The sequence below is a fragment of the Phalacrocorax aristotelis genome, chromosome Z (assembly GCF_949628215.1).
Source record: "Phalacrocorax aristotelis chromosome Z, bGulAri2.1, whole genome shotgun sequence".
Classification (NCBI taxonomy): domain Eukaryota; kingdom Metazoa; phylum Chordata; class Aves; order Suliformes; family Phalacrocoracidae; genus Phalacrocorax; species Phalacrocorax aristotelis.
In genome coordinates, this window is record NC_134311.1 from 378,912 (window position 1) to 390,394 (window position 11,483).

The 11,483-nt window shown below is 55.4% G+C and overlaps 1 protein-coding gene across 1 annotated transcript; it reads right to left on the reverse strand.

Annotated features, from left to right (window-relative positions):
- Positions 1 to 1,129: 1,129 nt before the first annotated feature.
- Positions 1,130 to 9,104, reverse strand: GRHPR (glyoxylate and hydroxypyruvate reductase). Its single transcript, XM_075079472.1, is given in 10 exon segments — positions 1,130 to 1,406; positions 4,286 to 4,416; positions 5,195 to 5,330; positions 6,493 to 6,597; positions 7,297 to 7,385; positions 7,993 to 8,109; positions 8,584 to 8,656; positions 8,764 to 8,827; positions 8,829 to 8,895; positions 8,989 to 9,104. Coding segments are annotated over 10 exon segments (969 nt in total). The 5' UTR covers positions 9,054 to 9,104; the 3' UTR covers positions 1,130 to 1,284.
- Positions 9,105 to 11,483: the final 2,379 nt, after the last annotated feature.

Sequence of the window (11,483 nt, forward strand, 5' to 3'; positions counted from 1 at the left end):
AGCGGATTGGGAAGGACTGCCACAGCTGCAGGGGACTCTGAAGAAAGCTGCTCCTTTCAAGCAAGCTCCCAGAGGGAGGGGGGTGACACTGGCAAAGGGGCTCGCTCACTCCTTTTTCTTGGGAAGATGACCTTGCAAGCTCACAGCCAAGGCCCCTGCTGAAGAAAGTGGGGAATGAGCTACTCCTGTCCTCAAGATCATGGCTGGATGCTGCAGGGCCGCACACTCACTGTGCACGGTCCTCTTGCAGAGAGCTTATGGGCATGCCCCCCACAAAATTGGAAAAAAAGTCCTTCTTGACCCTTTCCTCCCCTGCAGGCAGAACGTGCTCGAGGATCACACTCAACATGCACACATTCATAGCAGGATTTCTGACAAGCTTTCTGTTAAATTCCTCCTGCCACCGCAATGCAATGCCACAGCTACCTTTCTTTTCTTTAAGACAACAATGTCATCAGAGCGTGCTGCCCTCGGACAGGGCATGGTACAGCACACAGGAGCAATCCACAGAGCACCTCACTGATTGTTTCAGCAGCTGGGACAGAAGCTTGCTGGGAGGACTGGCAGGGAGAGATGGATTCCAACCCCCACTGCAGGAGAGACAGAACCCCCAACGCCCCTGAAATGTGCTCATCCAGGTCTCCCCTAGCACCTAGAGGCTTGGCCCCCACTCATGTCTTCTTTTGCACTGACACGTGTCATTGCATATCTAGGAAAAAGAACTGGGGAAGAGATCTGAGACTGCAACCAGCGTGAAAAAATCCAAGACTGCAACCAGCGGGCTGGCAGCAATGGGCCTGTGCTGATCGAGCAATTGCCTCTCTTCCCTTCCTGGCTACAAGCTGGCAGTTCAAGTACAGATCTGCCTGGCCTCTCGCTGTGACCTCAGGAGCCAGGCTGTGAGGACAGGCACTGTAGCAGCAGCTCCCTTACGGTATGACACATCCTGGCTAGTGAAATACACAACAGTCCTGACCCTGCAAGTGTTTTCTGAATCGGGGCCAAACGCCATCTATGGCCGGCTGAGTGCGGCAGTGACACGACCGTGAGACCCGCAGCCCCCCGCAGCGCTGTGTGCTCCACCACATGCCTGGGGCACCCTGTTCTCAAATGAAATGAGCACGACACGTTCACCGATTCTCTTTAATGGTTATAGTACAGTTCCCTCACTGAAGGCACTGCTGGTGTGCTGCTGCAGAGGTGAGGAGGCACAGGACTGGTCTGCTTCTCCAGGGGAAGGTAATGGCCAAGTCCTGCAGCCCTGCAGGAGCCAGGCCCTGGCTGTCACAGCAGCAGCTCATGGGGCATGGGGTCCCCTCGCAGCCCAGCCAGCAGGTTGTTGGCTGCCAGCACTGCCATGGTGCTCCTCGTGGCGTACGTGGCACTCCCAATGTGCGGCAGAATCACTGCAGGGGACAGGGAAGGTTACTTGCTTGTTTCTTACCTTTGCTGACCTCTTGCAGCCTCTTTCAGAAATCTTCCCGTGGAGGGGGTAAACCTGCATCCTGCATGAGCCACTGCTCCACCAGAAGCTGACATCAGACATGGAGCATGAAACAAAATCATCAGCCACTAAGAGTGGAAAAGACACCTGATAAATAGCTAACTGAGGTATTTTTGAAGTCCTCCAGGCCAAAGACATTCAGCCAAAAGTTGGTCCTTCTTTCTGCGTTCAGGGTTGTACTCACCTTCCTGCACAGACTCAAAATTGGTGGTAGATGTAAAATACTATCTCTGCAGCAGATGAACATGCAGTGAAATTTGCACGCTGTTGCCTGATTGCCACACAGCTTTAGGAGGTTCGGCTCACTGATAGGCATGAACCAACACATTATCGCAGCACAAGCCCGAAGGCTGTTGCAAAACATCATGGTTTACAGACCCAGGGGTGCACTGGGAAGGCACGTGTGGAGGCAAACAGCCCCTGCCAAACAGAGCTGGCTTGCTGCAGCACAGTCAGGGCAGAGATTTTTATCCACTTATGTGAAAAGGCTCCTTCTATGCAATGTACAGGTATGAGCCAAAGCTGCTTTAGTGGTAAGTTATTGTTATATTAGTAGTGGAGAGTACTTTCCCCATGTATGGATAAAAGCCTGCACTGTAGCCTTTCTTTGTTTTCTGACAGAGCATCTACAGGCAATGCAGAAGCCTGAACACCTGACATGCTGCTGCCCTGGGGGCAGAAGGCTCTCCTAAGGACTGTGGGGTCGCATAGGTCCTTTCTCCCCCAGTCAAGAGCCAGCCTGGGTTCCTTATTCACTGTGAAAGTAACATCACCACTTCTTCCTCCTCTACTTATGCCATGTTCCTTCTGCTGCTGAAACTGTTTGGCAGTTTTGGGTGAAATCTGTGAATAATTTCAGAATCATCAAAGCCTCATTTCTGTGAAAGTAAATACATCTGTATTTGTCTTGCTTGTGTTGTTCCAGAGCTCCAAGATCTCTGTAGTCCTGCAAATATTTCCAGAAAGCCTCTGCTTTTATAATTTCTTACACTGTCTACCATGGGAACCAAAGCAAACAAACAGAAAATAGATTATAGCAAAAAGATAATCAAAGCAACAGCTATGAACTTGTATTTCAGAAATGGATACTCGGTCATGGGCAGTTCCAAATTTTCATGGATGCCTCTACTGTTTCTTTTTGGACACTCCCAAAGCCTCCTTGCAGGAGACAGGACATCCTGCTGGCACCTGCACAGCCACTCCGATAACATTGCCCATGCAAGTGAAGATGCACAGACCAGATCTCATGCCTGGGGTGCCGTTTGAGCGGCCAAAGCACATGCTGATGTGAGAGGAAGCTGCTCTGGCCTGGCTTATGGCATCAGCTCTGAGCAGGATTGCCCACCCTGGCAAAGACACGCATTCAGGTAGGAATGGGCACCCTGCCGTGGCACCGGCAATGGCACAATCGCAGACGTTTACTTTCTAATTAGAAAGCAGTGCCTTCTCTGTTTTTCATTTCTGACTCTTTTCTGCCTCAAGGGATACAAGCAAGCCTCTCTGGCTTGTGTCTGTGTCAGCCCTACTCTGTAACCAGCCTGACCCACACGCTCCCTGGCTGGAGAAAAGGAAGGCTCTTGGCCCCACTTTACAGGGGACAGGCCAAGTTACTCACTGAAGGCCACATGAGGGAAGGCAGTGAACACGCCAGGAGCTGTCCCTAACTCATCCCAGGTTGCTGGCCAGCCACTGGCACCTGTGAGGATGGAGCTGCACTGGTGCTTGCAGGCGTGGGAAACGGCCCCCTACACAGTCCCTTCAGTCTGCATCAACGAGGATCCCAGGAAAACACCGAGGGCTGCTAACCTCCTGCAGTAAAACATCATCCTGCCCCACGTGGCAGCTCTCAGCAAGCTTTCAGGAAAGCATGGGTGAAACTAACAGTGATCAGCTACCACCCCTGGTTGCAGGCACTCTTGCCCCCATTCCTGCAGCCTGGCAATGCTGAAGCACAAAAGCAGCTGAGCAAGCCCCTGCCTAACAGGCCTTTCTCATCCAACCTGTCCTCTTCCAGAGAAGACACTAGTCCTGGGACCAGCACCTTCCTACCTGCCTGATGCCCATTACTATCCAGAAAACAGGCTGCCTCAGCTCGCCAGCCACCACTTTCCCAGTGAAAGTTGCCTTGGACTGGCCGGGGCATGCAGCTAGACTGTCTGCAAAGACACCTCCTGTTCATCCCATAGTGTGAGCACTTCCTGGCCTCTTCAGCTCACGGCTAATTTGCTGACATCCACTGGGGAGCATGGATGTCAGACAAGGCAAGCACTTAAATGAACTGTGCTTCTGAGCACACATGCTGACCCTGTGCCTGGCAGCCCAGGCTCGCAGTGCTGCAGCACTCCCAAGGCTGAGACTCCTCTAGGCAGACTCAGCACCCAGCTTTTTAGCCACGTGGGAAGCTTTTTTAGCAGAATATATGCCCAGGAGCTTAGAGAATACCAGAGCTTGGCAGCACATGAGCAGGGATTTGGCTTCTCATTCAGGCACCTGCTGGTATCAGGCTCCCCCATGAATTTCACACCATGCCTCACCCCACTGAATGGAGATCCATTCCCCTCTAGCAGCTCCCCACATTGTACGGTGGCTACCTACAGTCTGCTTAAAGACGCTTGACCTTTCTGCCCTTCCATGTTTCAGTGCTTGTTCACACCAGCAGGCTAAGAGGGACGAGGAATCCTCATCATGCCAGCTAGCGGGTCTGCAGCTGTGGGCACACGGGGCACCCCCAGTGCAGGCTGCCAGAGCAGAGTGCAGCCAGCTGCCAAGCCGGCCACTTACCACAGTTCTTGAGGGAGAGCAGGGGGTGGTCAGTGGGCAGCGGCTCCGGCGTCGTGACGTCCAGGCCCGCCGCTGCAATCTGGCCGTGGGCCAGTGCGTCATACAGGTCTCCCTGGTTCACCACAGCCCCCCTGGCAAACACAGAGGGAGAGCTTGTCTTGCTGCTGAGGGGTCCCATGGGCTCCGAGCAGTCCCATGGGCCCCTAGGGGGGCATGGCCAGGGCACAGGCCACATAGGACAGCCTCGGTGGTGGCATCCAGGTCCACAGGGCTGCCTGAGCAGAGGTCACACTCTCTGGATGTGCCTAACTTCTCAGCACAACGAGCTGCTCCTGCTCCAGGCTGCCCATCAGGAGAAGAGCCAGGTGCTGGAGCACAGGACAACCCCAGGCAGCTGTGGAGGGAGGTGCAGGCAGTGCAAGGCATCCCGGGCGGCTGGGCAGATGCTGCATGTCGGGCTGCACGGGTTCTGCCCTGCCACCATGCTCTACAAGGCAGTGGGAACAGGAGGCTACCACTGGACTCGGCCAAGGAGCTGTGTCACACCTGCCTCTGTCCCAAGAGCAAGGCTTCTGGCAGCTCCAGCCGTCTCCTGGGCAATCCCTCAGCCTCACCCTCCCGTCACCCAACAGTCACCCTTCCGTCCACCCCACCGGGGTGGAGCACAAGGCCCTGCAAAGGAGACAGGGGCTGTAACCCCCCCGAACATCTTAATCTGCCTTTGGCTTGATCCCAGGAGACCTTGGGCTGGAGGAGCCAGCCACATGCTGGGCAGTCCTGGTGGCCGCAGCCATGAAGGCTGTACATACCACCTGGACTCCCAGTGGAAGCACATCTCACAGCCTACCAGATCCCCCCTGCAACCACAGCTGTCACCCCGCCCCATGCAGGAGACCGAGTTGCAATTACCTGCTCGTGTTGATGAACACAGAGCTCTTCTTCATTCTGCTGAAGAAGTCCTTGTTGCACATTCCCTGGGTGGCCGGAGTCAAAGCACATGTCACCACAACAAAGTCCGACTCTTCGGCCAGCCTCATGAGTGGGACTGAGTGGAGAAACACAGGTCACAGCTCTGCTCAGGGACTTCACCAGCCCACCTCAGCATCGCTTTTATCTGTAAGGCTTGCCAGCAAGCAAGCATGGCTCTGGAGAGACCTGGCTGACCCTTCTCCACAGATGGGGAGACGCAACAACCAGAAAACACCCAACAGAAACCATGCACACTCCGACAGATACTACTGCGGTGTTTTCTTTCTCAAAAGAATTTACATCTTTTGAATTCAAATCCAAGCCAAAAGGGAATCTAGCGATAGTTTAGCCATCTGGCCCAAAGGAGGCTCTGGTATGTATTTCATGTTTAGACAGCAAAATATGGCAGCAGCAGTTTATACCAGCATTAAATCTCTGTATACGGTACCTACAGATAATGAGTTGTGCCACTGTCACTCCTGGAGGTGAGAGGAAACTGCAAGGAGCAGGACAAGTTCTGCAAATGACTTTGTGCAAAAAAGCATCAGCTGGAAATGTGCTGGCTTCAGAGTGAAAACTTAGCACGATGCAAGTCTCGGGACTCCAACAGGGCCACAGAAAAGCCCCATTCAGCAGCTAAGAGACATTCCCAGGCTTGGCTGGACTGTGACATTCATTGTGAAGCAGGAGGTTAAAGCTGATGTTTGTTTCCAGCAACCAAAATCTACCCTCAATGAAGATCTGTGGCCAGCCTCAGCCTGTTCCCTCCTCCCTGCAGGACATCTGGGCACTGGGCAGCTGCCACTTTCCCCTCCCTGCCCATTATATTCCACTTCCTTGTGGGAATGAAACTAACTGGAAATCCAAAGAGATGGACACCAGATGAAAGGCAAAAGCGGCAGAAACAGCCACAGGCCACAATTATGGTGAGCGGTCAGTGACAGCCCAGGTGTGTCCAGCCTTCTGGCTGGAATTGCCCGGCTCAAAGGAGGCAGGTTTCCCTCGCTGCCATCCACCGCCCTGCATGGAAAGTGTTTCGGATTTGCCACTCCCTCCGTTGCTGCCCCCACAGCATTTCACACCAGCTACACCAAGGAGCCACCCATAACCTCCAGCTCACACCCTCCCTCCCACTGGCCCACCGGTGGGGTGACACCTCCCCGGAGCCATCCCAGCCCTAGCGGTCTGTGCTGCCAGGCAACAGACGACTCTGCCCCTGCTCCTGGCGTCTTTCTTACCGAACTCAGCTTCAAACTCTGCAGCACTCTCTGGTTTCGCGTGACTGCCAGTGTACAGAAACTTCTTGACCCCAAAGGGCTTTAGGCGGCGGGCAACCGCCTGTCCTAGGAGTGAGAAAGAAGACCGTCGGGCTGCTGTGCCATCGTGAGCATGAGGCATGCTCCACAGAGGCGAACGCTGGGCCATGGGGGTCCACCAGGCCTCTCCAAGCGGTCCATTCTTCGACACGCTCACCCTTGATGTGGCTGACAGCGCAGCAGCAAGCAGAGCACATCGCTCGCTAAATGGGTGCTGTGGTAGGATCACCCCTGCCAGGCTGCTTCCAAGCCTGGAGCGCGGCGGGCCTGGGCTGGGGAGATGGATGCCTTCTGCTGCTCCTCATGCGAGCAGGAATGGACTCCCCACCAGAATGAAACTACAGAAAGGGAGCCACGGAACGGTAAACCTGCAGCTACCCTAGCGAGCAAACTGGGAAGTGAGGAAAGAAATAGCCATCTGCTGACAAAGTCCACAACTGAAAGGATGACAAGCACGTCATCTTGGACTTTGTCAGGGCATTTGTTTAACTGAAAATCAAGAGGACAGCATGCAGTTTGCTGTAGAATTCAGATGTAGTCGATGCACTTGAATGCTTTAAACTTCTAAGGTTTAGGCCTGGTGAGTCAATATTTCTGTTGGGAGAGGCTCTACACAGCTGTCCTTGTTCTCATAGGCGAGCACCGGAGACACCACCTCAGCTGAACCTCCAAAACCACCCTGCCATCACAGGAGACACAAAAATCCTGCGCCTGACCTGCACTTACCTATTCTCCCCAGACCTATGATGCCCACTGTACTATCAGACAGACCATAGCCACACATCCATAAGGGCTTCCATGTTGTCCAGCCACCACTAGCAGAGAGAGTGAGATAGAAACAGATGTCAGACAGAACATGGGAGAGGCTGCTCATAGCCCAGTCCAGCATTTGGGCAAGTACGCCAGAGACTACAACAATGCAGGTGGCCAGCCCTTTGCACTGACAGATGATCTTACAACCAGCCTTTCTGAGGTACCTGCTTCAAGTGACCTCAGTGGTCTCCTGCAGGAATCTGCTTGGACCTCAGGTGCTCAGCAGCAGCCGCCTTGGGATTTTAAGTACTGCTCACCACAGCCCTGGAACAACTGCCAGTCACTGAGCTCTGGCCAGATGTTCTATGCGTGCCTTCCTCGAGGGGTCTGCAGTGGCCTTGGGTGCCCTCTCCCGCAGGCCCTCTACCTAGCATACAGAGGGGAGTTCTGCCCCTCTCACAGCCCCTGAGCAGCACCTCTCCAAAGAGTCATGGAACTGAGGTGACTCTGCTTTGGCCTGCAAGCTGTTCAGTTCGAGCTGGGTTAAACTCTGACTTCAGCCCCATTTCATCTGTCAAGTGTGGCACGCTTTCTCCTGCAGCTCCCGGTTTGGGGGCTGCGGGGCTCAGAAGCCAGCCCTTGCTGCAGCTGGCAGCTGCCGATACTCACTTCTTTACCTGCTCCACTGCCTCTGGCAGCCGGCGGCACACAGCCAGAAGTAAAGCTACAGAAAGTTCTGCGGTGGCATCCGTCAGGACATCAGGTGTGTACCCCACACGGATCCCTCTGCAAGGCAAGCACACGTCTCTGGGGCAAGGCTGCCAGCCTTGGGGTGCTACGTCAACATTTCTGGGTGAGTTGCTGATGCTACATCTCTTCTAGATCTCCACAAAACTATATGCAAGGGGACATCCCTTTTAGCTCCTCAGCCCTTCCTCCAAAGACTCTTCTCAACCACATTTGGGTGGGGTTATCCTAGCCTTACCCAAGCATCCAAAGGCTCCTCCGACCCCAGCTGGGTTGGGGGTGACCCTAGCCATACCCTAGCAAGAGGGAGGTGCAGGTCGCAAACCCCATCCAGCCCCATGCTCTGCCAAAGTCCACCCGCCAGGCGCCTGCCAAAGTGACCCGCAGCTCTGCCACGTCAAGAGGTCAAGAGTAGGATGAGCTCTGCGCTTTGCCCTCCTTCTCTGCCGCCTCCCCCAGAGGGGCCCCATCCCTCACAGGGGCAGGGTGAGGGGCAGAGCAGGGGAGGATTACCGCTTCTTAATTTCCTCCAGGGCCAGGTGGTCAAACCCCACGGACATGGTGCTGATGACTTTCAGGCCGGGCCCTGCAAGACACCACCAGCGTGCGGCTGCCCAGCGTCGCCCCGGGGGGGGGACTGGGCCGGGAGGGGAGGGGAACGGAGGGGGCCCCGGGGCCGCAGCCCGCACCCACCGGCGGCCTCCAGCACCTCGCGGTCGATGCGGTCCGAGAGGAGGCAGAGCAGCCCCCGCTTTCCCCGCCACGCCCGCCAGCAGCTCGTCCCGCGGCACCGGCTCCTCCGAGTCCCACTGCTGGACAAGGCACCTGCGGCGGGAGCGCAGCCCGGCCCGTTACCGCGCCGCCGGGGCCGAGGCCGACCCGACGCTGCCCCTCACCCGGCCCCGGTCCCGCGCTCACCCGCCGGCCTGCGACAGGACCCGCAGCCCCTCGGCCGGGATCCGCCGCGTCACGAACACCGCCATGGCCGCTCCGCCGCCGCCGCCGCAGCGACCCCGGGCGACCGCTCCGCCCCGGCCCGCCCCCCGGCAGCGGCGGGGCGCGCGGGGAGGCTGCGTGGGGCGGCGCGCGGCGCGGCCGCCACCCCGCCCTGGGGCCGTACGGCCGCTCTGCGGCCCCTCCGTTCGGCTACCGAGACCTTTTCCTTCTCCGGATTAAGGTGTGCGCTGGGGCGCGGGCGGACCAGCAGCTTGTCGTGAGAACAGCTGGTGAATGGTCATGAGGTTTCAGCTGTGGGTCTCCCCTTGCAGAGAGCGCGGCCATGCCGACCGGGAACAGCGGCCCACCTTTGCCCTGGGAGCCAGCTGCTTTGGAGGCCTGGGTGGGAGCTGCCTCTCTGTACTGTGCCACCACCTCCGCCTCAGAGGAGCCCTTCCCGCAGCGTGGCTGCTCCTGGCAGCACCCACTGTGCTGCCGTTGGTGCTTGCGTGCGTGGGAGGTCCCCAGAGCCAGGAGGGTACAGCAACGCCTCCGCCCCATGCCGACTCCTGCAGGGGCTGCTGGTGGGTATCCTTCAAAGAAGCCACTCCACATGCAGCCTCCAAGCCCCTGACTTGCACAGGACAGATGTCCCCAAGCCCTAGCACTGGCTGCAGGAGGGAAAGGCTCCCAGCCTTTCGCTTCCCTGATCAGCACCCCGGGGAAGCGAGGGTCTGTGGGTACCTGGACTGCCTAGCCGGGAGGTGGGCATCCTGCAGGGCAGCTGCAGGAGCCTGGCTGGGATGCTGATGGGGAACATTTAAGGATGGGTGAGGGCAAGGATGGATTGCATCATAGAGCAGGAGGTGGGATCTTCCCTTAGGCCTTTTGGAGATTAGTAGCTCCACTGGATTTGGTGTGGAGGCTGCCAATCCCAAGAAATGGAGTACTGGTGGGTGGCAGAGGAGACCTACCTACTGTGTTACAGCTTGCACATGTCTGCATTCAGAGCAGACCTGCCACCTATCTGCCTGCCTGCTCTGTTCCTGCGATCTGGCAGGGGACTGAAATTTACAATAGCCCTGCAGGGCTTTTAGAAGATTTTTTAAACCTAAGATGAAGTTTTAATAAAATCTGGCTGAATTCTTACAGATATCAATGCACTGGTGGCTCAGAAAAGCATAGCAGGGAAATGGAAGGACAGACAGAACAAGGTGTTTGGGTGCATCCCTCTGTCAGTCATTCACACATGTGTGGGCGCGTGCAGACAGGTATGCATGCCAATGTGGATGGCCAAGCAGTCCTTGGTTCCAGGGGGCACCATGGTGTGGACGACGTATACATTCATGCATGCACATACATGTACACCTGTATATATATTTGCAGACATTTATTTGGGTTCCTTGTGACTTTTTTCAAATTCCATGCAACATCAGGGTATTATGCATGAGCGCCAGCATCTTCTCCAGAACTGGCAGAGGGACTACTACCAAATACTGCAAACCATGACACTGAACTCTGCCCATCACCCCAGTGGTAATTTCATACCTTTGTATAAGAAGTACTGCTGTGAAGATATAATGTGTAATGCTGTATAATACCATCACCAATCAGCCAAGGGCCTGGTAATCCGAGTAAGGTGGGGAACTACATCAACCAGCTTTTAGACATGGCTTTGTGCCAGTGACATTAAAGTTGGGTTGGTGATGACCTAAACCACTTTTGCTGGGAGATGGTGGGCTTCTGGACCAGCTTACAAGGTGACAGGTCCTCACAGTTTCTGTTTTGCTGTGGTCACCCAGTCTGGTCCCTGACCAGAACTGTGTTCTGATCTCTGATGTCTTTTACTCCTGAGGCATCATTTAAGCACTTCTCTCTCTGCTGGCTGAGGAGGCATAGAGGAGCCATGATGATACACCCTGCTGGGACCCAACCTGTATCTCTAAGCAGTGCATACCTACCCCAAAGTAAGGGTGAGAACGTGCCAGCCAAGAGGAACAAGCCACGCAACTTGCAGCTCTAGGAACCTCGTTCATCTCCTAAAGGTCCCTTCGTTCAGCTACTTGAAGAAACACTACTGACAGCCCCATTCTGACACATCATCCCCACAGCACGCACCTAGGCTGAGCTCGTTGCCTAAGCTTCATTGCTGGAGAAGGATTGACACCTCTAGTCAGCAATTGATGCTACAGATATTGGACAGTGTTTTAGGATGAGAGTTTCCACTGCAGAGCCTCCAGTGTGTGGTTTGGGTGGTTCCCAAAGGCCAGAGGTAGGGAGAGTAAAGCCTCTCCCAGTGCTAAACAGACTTTGCTTGTTAATAGCCAGATTTAAATTTGCTGGAGACCAGATCTGAACCTGCTTTATGATCACAAAATGAACACAGGTATGGGGAGGGATTGGGACCAAAGAAGACATGAGCTTGTATAGAAAGGTCGGGTAAAGCAGGTGTATTATCTCTGGGAACGAACAGGGTC